Genomic DNA, 17,358 nt, shown 5'->3' with positions numbered 1-17,358 from the left:
ACATTTAGAAACATATCAAAAATTTTAACAATAAATCAAAATTAAGAAGAATAACTATTTCTTAAACTTGAGGTGCATGTTTGTGGCATGTTTTCCTATTGTGTCCCTCTCGATAGAACTGAATCAGTTAAGTATAGATGCTGCCACTCCACATTTAGTTCGTTATATTTTTTGTTCCCAATACAAATAATGGGTTGTTCATTATGTTCTATCATATTCATTGACATATCCTTTATTGTTATGTACAATAGATATTTAACAAAGAAATCAGTAACCGTCTTTCTTTGATCTAGATACATCATGACTATTGTATCCTTGTGTATGATCATTGATGGACATTTGTCACTTATCACCTTAAACTCAATTTGAATTGAGTTAATATCGATCTTGAGTTGTTTTACTATTGCATTTACCAGTCTTTTATACTTGGTATCTGTAGCATACGTAATCCCATTTACAGAAACATCTTTAGGTCTACCTGTAAACATAATATAGAATTGTTGAGTAATTAATACCGAATAACTGGTGAAGAGATGTAATTTGAAAATTACAAAATACTTTAAAACTCACAAAATATACACACAAAAAAAAATAATTAAAAAGAAAACTCAATGATAACTATTTTATTCACAAATCAAACAAAAACAACATCGTCATGATGAATTAATGTATGAAAACGATTTGAATTATATTTTTCTCTCTTCATTTTTGTTGGTATTTTATTTACAAATTTTTTTACTATCGCATAGTACAAATAAAATCACAAAAATAGGACATTTAAAACAATAAAATACCTGTCACATCTCATCTTTCTCAATGCATTATTATTATTGAATGTAAACTATCACCATCTATTTTCAGTAAATTAAATAAACTTTTAGTATGAGTCCAATTTAAATAAAATACTTGATATTAATATTTTATTAGAAGTTTTCGACTTAAATACTAAAACTATTCGAGAAATTTTTATAGAAATAAAAAGGGAATTGTAATTTTCCTTGAAATTAGAAGAACAGTTGTATTGACGAAGAAGATGACAATAAGAGGGAAAGAATTTCAAATGAAGAAGAAAAATGGTATGTTTGATAATGAAGAAAAAAAGACTATGTTTGACAATGAAGATGAAAGAAATTACTATGATTAAAGAAAGAGAAAAACATTTCAGAGAGAAAAAAGAGAAAATCCGTTTAGAAAGAAAAAAGCGATGATTGATATGTTGATCTTAACTACCAATTATTTTTTGTACATGGAATATTTTTTCCTTATTTGCAATATATATTTTTAATTTTTATTAAAGCAAAAATATTTTTCTTTTCATTTTTTATACAAAAAATTTGCTATAAATTGCAATTTAAAAAGTTTTGCTATATCTTACATTAAACCTTAACCATCTAAGGATGTTTATATGAGAAATGTAGTATAAATATTTTTTAGAAGTTTACATAATAAAGATTTGATTCATGCATTAAATAACAATTATTCTTAAACCAAACACCAAATAAATAAAGTTAACTATCAAAAAGAAAAAGACCAAATAAAAAAACCGTACTAATTCGATTTGATTTTTTGATTCTTCGATTCTTATGCACACCCCTATTTTTGTGTCACAAATGGCTAAATAATGAAAAATTCCAAAATGTTGGGCTAAATTAATGGCTATTTTGTCAGTGTCCCTAAAACAGATTCCATGCCTCTGGCTTCTCATCTAACATTGTTTGTGGATGGGTTGTTGGCAGTTATTAGAATACGCCCGGCGTATCAACACCACGCGGTTCCGCAGTTGAGTGGCCTATTTCCTCGAAAATGATGACTTCAGGACAGCTGCTAACCAGCGGCACTAGCGCAGGGCTAAAGTCCATGACCCTTTTGCCGTCTCCCTTCACTCCTCCCACACTTGCTAATCATTCTCGCACCACAACTACAACTAGGTACACTCATCCTCTCGCTTTGCCCAAGACTACATTATTCTCGTTTGCTCAGCGGGATATCCACTATTAAGCTTTAGATAAAATTGATACATTACTTTTGGTAGAATAAATAAATTTATACCGCAATAAGTCTTTACAACACCCTTGGATAAATTAGTCCGCGTAGGAAATTAATTTAAAAATACATATTTAAAGAGAATACGTCAGCTTAAGTTTCTTTTAACAAGTTGACATTTTTGTGGGTGCAGAAATTTCAATATGAAAATGTCAATTCGGGCAACTCAAGCTTCAATAGTGCTCCCCGAAAATCGCATCATAGTGGGGTTCTTTTTTACGTTTCTGATGGAGGTTTACTGGTTATAGTTTCTGATGGAGGTTTACTGGTTATAGTATATCTGATGAATTTGTGATGTAATTTGAGCAGCTAGGTTGTGGGGCGGTGTCCCTGGATTTTTTGGCTGCTGTTGCTTCTTATCCTAACCCAGATGATAAGATTCGAAGCACAAGCTTCGAGGTTCTTTATTTGAGCTCACTCTCCTTTTTTGATTCTTTGCCATAATGAAAACTGATTCTTTATTTGATCACACCTTGTGTTGATGTTACGGTTCCTTGCATATATGCTCCACACTGCTTTGCTATTAGTTATCATGTTTCTCTTCACCACCCTCTTTTTCCTTTTAATTGCTACTTTGATTTGCTTTACTTGAGCTGAGTGTCTTTTGGAAACAGCCTCTCTACCTCCAAGAGGTAGTGGTAAGGTCTGTGTACACTCTGCTCTCCCCGGGCTCCCTTTGTGGGATTTTACTAGGTATGGTGTTGTTGCCATAATGAAAAGTGATTTTTCTGGTAAAACAGGTTCAAGGAGGTGGAAACACTGGCAATGCTTTGACTTGTGCAGCTCGCCTAGGCCTAACTCCTAAGATTATTTCAAAGGTCTGCTTGACTGATCCTAGCTAGCTTTCGGAATTTCAGCTCTTTATGTATCCTGTACTAGTTCGATTCTATTAACAAATAATCCCAACCTTAGAACTCGTTAAGAATGCTTAGAGGGTGTTTGAATAAGCTTAAAAGTTGGTCAAAATGGCTTTTAGGCCGTTTTTTCCTGTAGGAAGTGTTTGACAATTTTAAAAATTGCTTAAAAAAAGCCAAATCGGCTTTTTAAAAGCCAAAAGCTAAAAGCCCCTCATTTCCTACTTATTTATTTTTGGCTTATTAGTCATTAAAGGTTGACCAAGTAAAAGATACTTTTGTCCCTCATAATTCTCCCTTATTCCAAAATTACCTCTTTTGTATGAAACTTCTAATTTATGAAATATAATTTTTATATATTATTCTCCTTTAATATATTCTTTTAAATTTAGACAATTATTATTGTACAAGAAGGGGAGCCTTGGAGTAACCGATAAAGTTGCTGTCATGTGACCAGGAGGTCATGGGTTCAAGCATTGGAAACTGCCTCTGGTGGTGGGGATCTTCCCCCGATACCGCACATAGCGGTAACTTTTGTGCACCGGGCTGTCCTTTTTTATTATTGTACAGCATATAAATTTCTCTAAGAAAAAATAACTCACCAACCAAGATATATGCAAAACACTCACTGAAGATATACAACTTCATGAACGATTAGTGAACAATCCATCGATATTTGACGACGCAACATTCGTATTCGACAATGTTTTAATAGTGATATAGTCATTACTCAATCAACGAGTAATATATTTTCCAATAAAGAGTCATTTTATCAAGCAAATAGTATCATTTATGACCAACTATTTATCTATTAATGTAATTAAAATGATTAGTAATATATATATTTTGCTTGATTTATGGATGAATTTATAGATAGATAGATTTATAGATACATAGATTTATATATATATATATATATATATATATATATATATATAGAGAGAGAGAGAGAGAGAGAGAGAGAGAGCGAGTTAGTAGTTCTGAATTAAAATATATATTAATTTTAATTTGAATCATTTTAGAAATAAAAATTAATAATAATCAACTCTACATATTATTAACAGCTTTAAGGGTGTTTCAGACATTTTGACAAAAAGAAAGTGCTTAACAACACTTGTTTACCAAACACATCAACAATTTTTTTTCAGTTTCAACACTTTTATCCAAACGTGTAACTGCTTATTTTTAAAATAAGTTTCAACACTTTCAAAAACACTTTTAAAGAACTTTTTAAAAGCCACTTTTTTCAGCCTATCCAAACGGGCTCTTAGTCTTTCTTCCTGTACAGTACTCTACATTACTAATATAACTCCCACTATTACAATGTCTAATTCCAGTGTTAAACTCCCTATAATTAACAGCTGCATAACTCTTTTTGATAACCAAGAAATGGTTGGTTCGAAACCAGAGGGAGCATGGGTCTTTGCCTCTATCCTACTCCCACTAAAATACCAGCTTCTTGTCTGTGGCAGAATTTGAAGTAATGATATTTGTGAATCCACACATTACATGCTGTGTCCTTACCATTGAACCAAAACAGCGGGGGCTGTAATACCTGCATAATGTATGAGGAGATCTATGCCTTATTTTATACAGGATGGACATGTATTAGCAATTCCAAGATAAGCTATGATATCACTGCTCTGCATACAATTCATTTGTTGTAGTCCATTACGTATTAGTCTTTCAATGAAACAACCCAATGGCGATGCCGTTCATTGTGTTTGATTCCTAGAAACTAACCTCCGAGCAGTATCTGGCTTTCCTAATTTCATTTTCTATTCATAACTTCTGTAACCTTTTAAATTAATGTCCTTGGAATCGTCACTTCATCTTCTAATCCCAAGTTGTTTTCTTAGGTTGCTGATGACTCTCAAGGAAAAGGGCTACTGGAGGAACTAGAAGCAGATGGTGTAGATTCGTCTTTTATTGTGGTGAGCCATCCAGACATGGAGTGCTCCTAGTGCTACAAAAATGATAACTTGAAGGTCTTTCTGTGTCTTGGTAGTTTGTTTATATAAAGATATTTGGTGAAATTGTGATTTTGCCTCTTTCTGTCCACAGACTTGTTGGCATATACTCGTTTCTTGCAAGAGGTATCTGATTACTTATACCATTTGTTTTTAATTCCAGATGTCAGATGGAGGAAATTCACCATTTACCTACATCATTGTTGACAACCAAACGTGAGTGCCTTCTGCTCTGTTTGCAGCAATTACAGACTGCCTTGGTGGTGATTAGTTACGATTGTGAAGTGATTTTCCTGACATATGAATTTAAATTGGTTAAATTTTTTTTAAACTGTACTTTTTTTTTGAAACTGAATTCATAGCGGTAAAGTTTATATTGAAGTGTTAGTTATGAGTTCCTATCTATTTTTTTCTTTTAAATTCTGTGTCAAAATTTGTGTGTTACACTACTTGCTGGATGGCAGCTGCAAGTTATAGCATTGTGCTATTGAAGCCATGATTGAACTAAATTTCAAGTCTCTTGAGTACTTCTCAGACGTCTAGCAGCGCTGCTGCCCATCCACCATTTTTCGGTAGGGGTTAATCGAGACTATAACATCGTTTCACGAATTCATTCAATCTGCACTGTACAGGTTACTTCTATTCTTGCTAAACACTGATCAGCAGGTGGTTTTCTGTATACAAGCAAACAGTAAACCCAAATGTTTGTCGTCGGTCCCCATTTGTAACATCGTCCTACCTACTACTACTCTTTAGTTAGCTATAACCTATGAACTTCCTAATCTTGAGCTAGTCGTACTTCCAAAAAGCCAAAACCCAGCCAAATTGTGATTTCTTCTGTGCTGCTAAAACAGATACACAAAAACCAGCCAGAGAAAATACTAAGAGAGGCATCATAGCACTATTCAATGGATCTAAAATCCTGAAACAGTATTTTCGGATTCTCATAGCCATGGCTTAGGTTGGAGGAGCTTTGATACGAACCAAAAATACGAAAACAAGAACAAGTAAAAGAAAGCAAAGACAATAAGAAAAGAGGGGTAAAAGATAGACACAAGTAGAGGAATCGTAAACAAACCAATGGTATATTAAACCAAAGGACCTTAAATGGTTAACGTAAATAAGCACCTAACTCCTACGAAGTCCGAGAGGAGAATTGAACCCCCTCACAACCAACATTTCTAAATAATCACAAAAGATCCCAACAAGCTTAGAAACACTCTCATGTGTAAGTTCATCCAAAATCATCTAAGTCCTAAAAAGAGAAGAAACCTAGCTATTTTTACCCATGAGCTATTTATTATAAAATGGGCCCAAAAGTGACTCTAAATGCCAGATGGCCCATAAAGTGACCTAAAGAGCCAAATACTCAAAGAACGAGACTTCTCCTTCGCCCATCCTCATCATGGTGGATCACAATGCTCCTCTTCATCTGTAAAGCTCCGTCATTCGGCTTGTAGCATCCTCTCCTTCTTGAAGAGAATTTGTCCTCAAATTCAAGGAATCATCACAATCAAGATCAAGAATTTTGGGGGGAGTCCTTGGAATTGGGAGGAATCATAACTTGCTTAACCAAGTAAAGTGGAATGCTAATCTCTCCTTCTTGAGGCCAAACCTCTTCGAATGACACTTTGTTGGCTAGCATATTTGGGATGGTAATATCCCCATCAAATGGATCCGTTACAAACTCCGCATTCTCATCAAAATTATCAACCCCTTCTATGTGTTTTTCCTCTTGCTCCGCATCATCTTTGTAGTATGGGTCACCTTCCCAAAGTATAATTGCTCTTCGAGTTGGACACTCACTCATTCAGTGACCCCATCCTTGACATTTAAAGCATTGGGTAAGACCTTAGCAACCAAATATCCCACTTCAGTAATCAAATGCTGCATCATTTCTCTGAAATCCCCTACTTCTGTAGGGTTAGCCTCACTAACTGAATGTAACGCCCCAAAATCGGATCCCGAGACGTCACATGGTGCTTAAGGTCACAAAAGTCCCCAAGCTAACCCTTTATCTGGCATAACCCAAAGCAACTGAATAAAATACATAAAATAGAAGGAATAATGTGGAAACAACCCATAACTTAGTCTGACCAACATGAAAGTAAATTTACACGGTCACAATTCTGCTCATATATATACAAATCTGAAACTGAATACACTGACTACTAGTGACTGTCTATGAAGCCTCTACTAGCATTGACCAAAGATAGCCGGGTCATGACTCCTAACTACCCCTACTCAATACGACTGAATACAGAAAATACAATACACCTCAAATCTGAACAACTCAAGTCCCTGAATCAAAAGGGCTACTCACCTGCTGATCGAGAGCTGCGACCCAGCTGAACATAATATGTGCGCTACAGCTTGTACCTACATTTTGGTAAGAACGTAGCCCATGGAAATATGTGGGTCAGCACTTTGAAATGTATTGAGTATGTGGAGGTGCATGCAACAATATAAATAGTATAATCAATTTCATGAAAACATGCATACGGACAATGATGACTCACTTGGCTTGAGTTATATCAAATCATACTTTTCGTAATTTCATAATAAACAGTTCATATGATAAAATATCGTAATCCTCGTAAATCATTATAAATCATAAATTATGATAAATCATCCTAAATCATCATAAATTATCATATCGCCAAAAATCATCATAGGTAATTATAAATCATCATAAATGACCATAAAACATCATAAACATCTCAACTCTTTGACTCAAATCTCGGAGTGACTCTGTAATTCAAGAAACTTAATCTTATGGACACGGGAGTTTCCTATAACCGACAACCCCACGTGAGCTACGTGGAATACCAACGTTTGAAACCACCGTTGGCGGGAGCGTCATACTCTTTGCCAGGGAGTACGACCTTAAAACTGCAATAATCACAATCGGGCTCTTTGGCCAATAATATCATCATCAAACAACCTACGGTGGCACATAGGTTTGGGGAAATACTAAATTTCCCTCTCGGTGCTAAGTAGTACTTCCTGACAAGCTCAGAACGCGTTAGGAAATCCACCATAACATCACAAGGGTCTATCATAAATACCAAATCAAATCTCTTTCTCATTTATCAAATCATATCAATTTGTGGATTTCTAACTCAACACATTTTAGCTCAAAACATTTTAATCTTCCTCAACATCAACAAGGTATCAATGCATTGAACCATAACCGACTCGACATTTGGACAAGGATATGAAAACTCAATACGTAATATTTTCAACAATTTAACTCATCAAAACCATCCGGAAAATACCAAGACTCATTGCAACTTTGATATCAATATACCCAATAACTCAAATCGTCATAAGGAAGCTCAAAATTTGACACATGCTCGAAAACACTTGGAAATACCAATAATTCATTCTTGAACTTAAAACGTGGATACATGTTCAAAATATATCAATTCTTGATAGAAACACCAAGAATCCCAATATTAAATCTCAATTCATAGAACGAAAATCGTCAAATACTCATGTGATTCAAAACTTACAATTCAAATCTTTATAAGTTCATAATCGAATTATTTAGACGTAATTCAATTTACAGAACCATATGAATCCATTAAATAATCATAATTGGCAAGCTTGAACAATTTACATATATACATAATCAAAATCTCATGGTAGGATATCTTGGAAATAAATTCATTTGCCAAACTCATAATAATCCATAATAAAAATTAAAGATACCGGCACAAGAACGAAAGAATTATTCTTGTTCAAAGCCCCACATACCTAAAAAATGGAAGATGAATATGAACTTCCGGCTCCGGAACTTTATTCACGAAAATAAAGGGTGCTTCTCGAAGCCCTTAACATGATCAACTCGAATCCCAAATCAATTTGAAATTTCTACGGTTCAATCAAGAGACATAGAAGGATGAAATTTGGAGTAGTAGGGTTGGGGTTTGAGCCTTAGGAAATTTTGGAGAAAAATGAGCTATTGAATGCTCTTAATGGACTTAAATCCATGGTTTACCCGGATGGATTGGAGTGGGAATGCCCAAAATACCCTTAAAAATCAAATAATGTCAAATCTGTCCTTTGGTGGACTGTTTTGATAGGTTAAAGTAGATCGACCATAACTTTTTGCTTCGATGGACAAATTGGATGAAACCAATTTCATTGGAAAAAGGACTCTCAGAGCTTTTTGTTGATATATAGTAGCTCACCCAGATCATTATGTACAAGGAGTTATGATCGTTTGAAGTTGACCCTAAAATTCGCCTGGCCTCAGTATTTTTTTCCTGCACATTTACTGTTCACCACTATTCACGGTTAGATCGGAATGATCATAACTCATCGCTCGAGTGTCCGTTTTGGATGATCCACATATCGTTGGAAAGCTTATTCGATGCTCTACGCGATGACGGGTCGCATATACAGAAATTCCACACAGAAAAATTATTAATCGCGATAAAGAACAGAATTCAACACATTTTCGTCCGAGATCTTAACTGACTCTTGGAAAGATAAAAAGGCTTTAACGACTCGACACATTTGGGAGCGAAATATTTAACGGGAAAACTCGGGGTATCACATTGAATCTCCATTTACTATGGCCCCCTTCGCCATTGATGCCAAGGACTCATTGGCTCTGATAACACTAATAGCAGGATCGCAGGAGCTTAGAGTAGCTCGAGAATCCAATTGCTAAATCAGGACCCTAACGGAGAGGAATCGAGAAGATAGCTTCTGATTATGGTAGAAGAAAATGAAATAGAAGAAGTTGATTATGGAAACAAATGATTCTGTATATTGATGATTATTCAATGTTCCTTACATGTATTTATAATAGGCTATTATAAAATACAATGAGCTAATTCCACAAGACAGTAACTGCTTTCCCGAAGCTTAACAGTTTTTCCCGCTAATACTTTCAACTACTCTGCTGACTCATCTAACCGTTTTGCTGACTCATCTAACTGTTTCTCTAATTCTACCAACAGTTTTGCTTTTAAAAAAAGTGACTATACACTAACTTCATCAGAATCACTTTCACAAGATATTCATGCCCCAACAGTGTTGACTTCTTGTGTTTTAGTTCCCTTATTACAGTTTCCGTTCAGTGAATCGTCTCTATTGAGAAACTGGGTTGAAACTACATCAAAGTTTAACATGTTTTAAAGATGGAAAATTACGTCTTGGATACTGCATCATCTTTGCCGCATATATACTAATCAATCAATGAATTGTGCCTCAATCTCAAGCTTGTTGGCTTTATGAATTTTACAAAATGATTGTGCTCTACTTGGACACATTTCATTTCAATATTGGTTAAAAACTTGTTTTTAAGGAAAATTACAGTTTCTCTAAAAATAGATATTCTCAAAATGTTATATTTCCATCCTTACCACCATATAATTCTCTAACTGAACAGAGAACTTCTCAAAAACACCAGACCCAACATTAAGGAATCTTAATCTCAACTTATTAGTATCACTGTATCACATATTGATCATTTAGCTAAATATGCATTTATCCTTGCAGCTTGTGTGCCGGCTAAATTTTATTGGGGAGGTTCTAGCAGTTTGTTTTATGCAATTGGGTTGCCTTTCTATTGAAGAGCTACTTGTCTTTGATGTTTCAGGAAGACCCGTACTTGCATTCACACCCCTGGCTATCCACCCATGATACCTACTGATCTTTCCCAATCAAATTTATTTTCTGCATTGGATGGTGCTAAGCTTGTCTATTTCGATGGGAGATTGCATGAAACTGCTGCTGTTGTGGCGGAGGAGGTATTTTCCTCTCACTTCCCTCTCATCAAGTTGTCCGAGCTCACAAAAATACTCCTGCATCCAATACATTTAAAATGGAAGTGAACTGCATCCTTTTGGGATTTCCAGTGCAGGCAAATAGAAGGGGTATACCCATTTTAGTTGATGCTGAGAGGAAAAGGGAAGGATTGGATAACCTTTTAAGCTCTGCAAGCTATGTTGTTTGCTCAACCAAATTTCCTCAGGCAAGCTATTCACTCTTATAAACTACATCTTTCTAGCTTCTTGTTTGCAACAATTTGACTTTGAATGAGTTGAACCATTACTAATCTTCACAAAGAAATTGTAATTTTGAGCAATGACTTCTAGCATGGGCTGCCTAATTCAAATTGTGGTAGTATCTTCCATGAGACAGCACTATTAGTAGTATTGACTGGTTTCATGGTTTTGCTGACGGCATGATCTACAACAGATGCCTATAAGTTTTCTGAGATGGAAAACAAGATATCTTCTAGCTAGGTTTCAATTTTAGATTGGGACAATTTCCTGTAAGTCCTCGTTAGTCTTTGTCATGGACCTTTTAATGCCCAGTGAAATGTCCTCAACGTTATGGGTGTTCAAGTAAAATCAAAAACCAAACTGAACCGACAAACTAACCAAAAAAAAATCTACTTGTGGCATGTTTTGATTTGGTTTGGTGTTGATTAAAAAACTGGCAATTTTTTGGTTTGGTATTAACCAAGAAAAAGACAACTGAAACCGAATCAAATTGCCAACTGTGTAGTCATTTTCTTTTAAAAAAATTATATTTAAATATTTATTTTAAAGAAATTTATGTTCTCTTACCTTCTCAAAAAAAAAGAAAAAAAAAAACTGTATATGTTTTATAACTTATTGACCTTGTTTTTGCTTCTTGGCTTGTAATTTTTATGAGTCCAGAACTTAAATGATGAGCTGAAATAATGGCAAAGAAAGAATAAAAATAATAATAATAACAACTGCATCTTCTTTCCACCTATAGTGCAGGAAATTACTGCGCTATACACACCTTAGTAACGTCCTAGGGCTAACGATCGTTACCGTTTTGTTGGCCCCTTTGGTGTAGGAATTTTGTGCACTCTATGGATCAATAACTCGTCAGAAAATGCAGGGTGAATGGAAATCTGAAAAAGAGGAAAAGAAAAGAAATTGTGAAGAAGGAAAGTAAGAAAGAGAAAAGGCAAGAAAAAAATAAAAGGAAAAGAAAATTAATCTGAAACGAAAAAAATATTAAGGAATAAAAATCCAGCGCTGAGGTGGCATGCCACGTGGCATCCACGTCACCCAAATGTCAGGCCATGTGGGATTTTAAATTGTCATGGCGGAAAACTGTTAAAAAGAGGGATATTTTTGTTAAGTTTCATAATGGGCCATATAGTATAACTAGGGGCAAACATAACTAATAAACGAAAGTAGAGGGGTATTTTTGACCCTTTTGCCTTAATTTGGTGAGTTGTTGAAATCTGCATCAGGACTTCCCGTTACTGCAATGGTAAGAATGACACTCAGGCAAGTTGTGGAGTGGATCATGTCATCAAAGTATGTGCAACTATTGTTGGCAGAAAGGAAACAATAATGCCAAACCCGGCCAAAATATTAGAGCATCATAGACAATGCAACGTGGCATAATTTTGTGGAGTACAACCCGTAACTCCATGTATTGAATTCAAGACAAGTGTGCACCGAGGTCGTGGAGGTAACATTCATGCAATTAATGAGAGAGTGTCAATTTAACACGTGGCAATCATAGCACATGCCATGCTCTCATGCAATGAAGTGTTTCCCGCATGTTGGAATACTTGCAACGAGCTATGTGGCCCTGGAATATAGTGTGGCAAAACATGGAAGACCGTGCCTGACAGTTCTTCCCACTTGGTGATGAGGCTTATTGGCCACCAAAATATGATTGCTAACAAGAGATATTTTGTGTAAAGTACGTGTGCAAGCAAACACTCTCTTTTCCAATAAAATGGATGTTCGAGAAGGCAATACACCCAAAAGTGTGAAATATGCAAGTTATATATGGCCATGATAGGCATAAGTATAACTGAAGGGATCTTGAAGGAAGTACCTCTTGTGATGATAGTAGATCTCGTGGTACAAATACCTCTAGGCATTGATGATTGTTTTGTTGTCGTACAATAATGACATACCTAGTACACACTCCCAAGGTGAGGTCTGGGAAGGGTAGAGTGTATGCATACCGTGCCCCTACCTTGTGAGGCTACTAATTACTTCCTCAATCCTATTTTATATGGCACCATTTAACTTAACACGGTGTTTAAGAAAAAAGAAAAACTTTTGAAACTTGTGGTCTAAAACAATCTTTAGATATTTGTGTGGTTGTAAGGTGACATTCCTTTTGGTACGGACTAAAAAAGAAAGGGTGCCACATAAAATGGGATGGAGGGAGTAGTTTTTTATTTCCAAACAATGTATTTTAATTTTTTCAAAATGGTTACGTCATCACGTTCAAGGGGGATTTGGATACGAGATTTACGATGACGGTGAGTTCACCCGATTCATTTAGTCTTTATTATGAACAAAGATGTTTTGTGATTTGTAACTATATAAGTAGCCTTTCATTTCTTAGCAAATAATCATAAGAAAGAGTACTGCTAAGAATCGGATCTCAAGTGGTGGAAACGTAGATTGGTTGGTATTCTTTCCATATAATCCAATTGCTAGTGATGATGACAACTCGAATCATAGTAGCTATTCAGGTGAGGACCAATCAAATTGCATTCGATGAATACAAACCCTACATTCTAATAGAGTGTAATGACAAGTTTCGCAAGGTGAAATATTCTAATCCATATGAATTGTGAATATCATTGTAGCTTATGTCGCGAATGGGCATGTCGCTACACTGAATCACGTCTTGTTTGTTGACTTGGAAAAACTCGGGGCTCCAATTCCAACAAGATTTTCAATGACCATGCCTCGAACTACTTGTGAGGTTGCGGTAAAGTGAATTAGGAAAGAGAACAACTGAATACTAGTAAGACGTTGTATATCATGTTACCCTCTGAAAAAAGTAAGACGTGGTAGATTTAACATGCTCAAATTGGCCAAGGAACAAGCATAATGGACCAGTAGGGAATTAACATCTACAGAAAGATCAGTCTTTAGAAACACAATATTTATCTGAGAACTATATTGAGTTCTTATATCCTGATGATTAAGGGCCTGACAAGTTTTGAACAAACTCACTCAAGGGACTGTTCGTACCTAACTGCAGCTACAGTTATGCTTAGCATCTTTCTCCTTGAGTGAGTTTGTTCACTTAAACTGTGGATGCATTTACGTCGCCTCTTCAGGACGAAACTACTACATGGATGGTAGGATATGGTCGCTGAAATAGAGAACATTGGCTTGTTCATAGAGTTACTTTAGAGGTAACAAAGCCTTCGAATTTACTGGGTTGAACAGTTCTATTAGCTGGAGAATGAGGACCCTTGAATAAATATGTAGGTGAAAAATTTTCGACTAGTACAACTGTAACTGTCTCAAGGGAACAACCCACATATTTTTTTAATGATACATAAAGGAGCATAATTCTCAAAAATAATGCATAAAGGGGCACACTGACTGAAATTTGTATGTCAGAAAGCATTTACATATACAAGCAGGTCTACTTCCTGTGTTTTTCTCTGATAAGGCAACGGTATTTTGATTGACTTTTAGGAGTGGACTGAGGCTTCTTCTATTCCGGGCGCCCTTCTTTCAATGCTCTTAAGGTTGCCAAAAGTTAAATTTGTTATTGTGACATTGGGTAAAGATGGTTGCATAATGCTACAAAGGACTGAAATGGGTATTTAACAAAGTTTTGTTCTTCTCTTTTCTTTTTAATCAACTATAATCACCTGCGCAAATGTCAATGAAGTACTCTAAAAGAAGGCCGAGAAGACTATGCAATATCTTATATGCATCCTACAGAGACTTCAATACTTTTGCAGACAATCTCCTCCTGGAAGAAATGGATGTTGAAGACGTTTTTGAAAAACTGAATCTGGAGAAAGACACTAATGCAACATTACCAATATGCATATCCTCGGTATTTTCCCTGTTCAGCTATCCTTTAACTTACTCCCCTCCCTCTTTTTTTTTTTTTTTTCTGCATTTCGTGTTTGGAGTTCACAAGTCTTGAATATATATAAAATTGTGTACATACCATTTACCCCTTAAAACTGTACATTCTTTCGTCTTTCTACCATTTGATCTTTCTACTCAATGTTTGAATGCAGTCAGGTGCTTGTTTTGCCCGTGACTGCAGGTTTACAATTTTGTTTATATTCCTTATGGGTGCCGTATCTATGTTATGTCATCTGCTTCTGTGCTGTACTATGTGTTTGTGTGATATCTCGTGACTTGAGCCGGGGGTCTTTCGGAAACAGCCTTTCTACTTCATCAGAGGTAGAGGTATGGACTGCGTACATCTTACTCCCCCAGACCCCACTAAGTGGGAATACACTGGGTTTGTTGTTGTTGTGTTGTTGTTGCTGCTTATGCAAATTAAGATATCAGATGCATGGATATATGATTGTGATATATTAACTTCAGATTATATATTTATATGGCCTCAGAATGTAGCAATACTACATGCAAAAGGGATAGGGATGATCATTGGTAAGCTACTTGTGGGGACAGCTGAAAGTATACCTCAAACCGAACTAATTGATACAACTGGTGCTGGAGATGCATTTATTGGCGCAGTTCTTTATTGTACGTATTTATCCTACATAATCTATTTAAGTCTTGTCCCTTGTACTGTGATCCCATGGCCTTCCTACATGGTTCAATGTGTTTCAAAATGTGTTGGTGGTTCTTCTAGCATCTTGTATTAGAATAGTTACTGTTTGGTGGGAGTATTTGAGAGAAGGAAATATGTCCCTCATTGGTAAAGATATGAGAGAGCAGAAGTGTTTAAAAACAATTGTCTTGGGTTGAATAATTTGAGGGAATTTTTGGAGGGAAACCACAAGCTTGGCTATATTATTAAATAGTCAAAGATGGGCACTTAGGCACTGGGGAAGTAGCTTGAAATTAATATCATTTCCTTGTCACCTATCAATTTTTTAATATGCACTGTTTCCACCCTGAACTATAAACAAAATTGCTGAGACACACCCAAACTTAAAGGGGGTCCTATTACCCCTGGACTAATTAAAACCGTATTTTTGGCAACCTTAGTGCCTACGTGACACATATGTGTGCCTACGTGGACCTTCAGTGTGTTGATTCACGCTGTGTGCCACGTAGGCGCTAAGGTTGTCAAAAATACGATTTTAATTAGTCCGGGGGTAATAGGACCCCTTTAAGTTGGAGTGCGTCTCAACAATTTCGTTTATAGAATTTTCTTTTTATTAATTATTCAAAACGTTCTTTTTCAAATTTTAAAATTCAAAATAGGTGACTGTTAATTCTTAAAAGTGTCTGCTGGTAAGGGTTGAGTTTGTTAATTAGCAGACTCCTAGAGGTATTACAAATATCTGCATCTTCTCCAAAACGAGTTATAGATCAGAATTCATCTCTTCTTCTCTTTCTTCTCGAAACAAATCATAATTTTTTTGTGGGAAATTCGAGTTCATTGTCGAGAACTGGGGTTTCATTGGCTTTGAAAAATCCCAGAGGAATTTGCCATCATCCCTGCAGCAGCATTAGTGGGAGGCTTAAATTCCTTAAGAGCAATGTTACACTATCAAAGCTGGTTTATCTATACCCTGTTTCTGGAATTTAATTCATCTTGCTGAAGATCTCACCATTTCGGTCACTTTATGTCAGTATGCATGACTTCCATTTGTTCTCGTATTGACGTGTCATCTCATGAGTCCTATGTCATATATTGCAGCTATCTGTGCCAACATGCCACAAGAGAAAATGTTGCCGTTTGCTGCTCAAGTGGTTAGATATGTTGTTTTCATGAACTATGTAGGCAACAAATGCAAGAAAAGACTACTAATCTTTGCTTTGTGGGTGAATTGCAGGCAGCTATTAAATGCAGAACCTTAGGAGCTAGAGCTGGCCTTCCGCATTACACAGACCCTCGCTTGTCACCTTTTTTAGTCTAGAGAACCCAAGGGATGGCCATGTTCCTACTGTTGTTGAAATGGACGCAAAACTGGTTATCGACTTGGGCTTTTTCTTATTGTATTTTTAACAGGTTTCTGTGGACCGACATTCTGCTTTTTCTCTTACAACATTTTAATACACCGTGCGTTTCAATAATTACTTACTCATATAGAGGGTAAGATATATAGTTAATGTGCATTTATAATCATGTTCTAAATTCAAGTTACATGGTTACGAACTATGATATAGGGAAAAAGCATAAAATTTTTATACTAATATAAACCATTGATTAAAGAAATTAACATCTATAATCAATAAAAAAAAGTATATTACTTGCCCCAGTATTCAAAAAAAAAAAAACTAATAAAAAATGTTTATACAACCAAAATCATTCAAAGCATCCGCACATAGAAAATCATATTATATTCTTCATGATTTCTTTGGAAAGAAACTGCAAGTTCTACGACTGTGATCGACTCGTCCGCATTTATCGAAATTACTATTGCGTCACTTTTGTATGACGTATCATTAATTTCTGACTCCCAAATTTTAGAATGTCACAACAATACGAGGATATTCATATTGATTTTACTAGTATTGAAGAACGTATGTAGAAAAATATTTTAGTAGTTTTGA

The 17,358-nt window shown here is 35.6% G+C and overlaps 1 protein-coding gene across 3 annotated transcripts; it reads left to right on the top strand.

The window, feature by feature from the left end:
• The first annotated feature begins 1,613 nt into the window (after window positions 1–1,613).
• Window positions 1,614–16,878, top strand: LOC107842742 (ribokinase). Of its 3 annotated transcripts, XM_016686717.2 has the most exons (13): window positions 1,628–1,928; window positions 2,177–2,246; window positions 2,353–2,442; window positions 2,784–2,861; window positions 4,757–4,831; window positions 5,031–5,083; window positions 10,482–10,632; window positions 10,746–10,856; window positions 14,338–14,464; window positions 14,610–14,707; window positions 15,237–15,375; window positions 16,502–16,554; window positions 16,638–16,878. In XM_016686717.2, exons 1-13 carry the CDS (start codon window positions 1,804–1,806, stop codon window positions 16,719–16,721), a joined length of 1,254 nt encoding a protein of 417 aa, XP_016542203.2. In that variant the 5' UTR covers window positions 1,628–1,803; the 3' UTR covers window positions 16,722–16,878. The 3 variants fall into 3 exon arrangements, with proteins under 3 accessions (XP_047252140.1, XP_016542204.2, XP_016542203.2); XM_047396184.1 differs by lacking the exons at window positions 15,237–15,375; window positions 16,502–16,554; window positions 16,638–16,878 and adding exons at window positions 14,898–14,944; window positions 15,150–15,234 and having other exon boundaries at window positions 1,614–1,928; XM_016686718.2 differs by lacking the exons at window positions 16,502–16,554; window positions 16,638–16,878 and adding an exon at window positions 14,898–14,926 and having other exon boundaries at window positions 1,617–1,928; window positions 15,237–15,372.
• Window positions 16,879–17,358: the final 480 nt, after the last annotated feature.

Source organism: Capsicum annuum, chromosome 9, assembly GCF_002878395.1.
Source record: "Capsicum annuum cultivar UCD-10X-F1 chromosome 9, UCD10Xv1.1, whole genome shotgun sequence".
Classification (NCBI taxonomy): domain Eukaryota; kingdom Viridiplantae; phylum Streptophyta; class Magnoliopsida; order Solanales; family Solanaceae; genus Capsicum; species Capsicum annuum.
Note: the sequence above shows the minus strand (reverse complement) of the source record. Positions and strands in the feature narration are given on the sequence as shown.

Excerpts from the sequence above, each read along its gene's own strand:
- LOC107842742 (XM_016686717.2), top strand. The coding sequence starts at position 1,804 with ATGATGACTTCAGGACAGCTGCTAACCAGCGGCACTAGCGCAGGGCTA. Across the intron at positions 10,857-14,337 it reads GCTCAACCAAATTTCCTCAG|GAGTGGACTGAGGCTTCTTC; the intron begins GCAAGCTATTCA and ends ATTGACTTTTAG. Across the intron at positions 16,555-16,637 it reads TGCCGTTTGCTGCTCAAGTG|GCAGCTATTAAATGCAGAAC; the intron begins GTTAGATATGTT and ends GGTGAATTGCAG.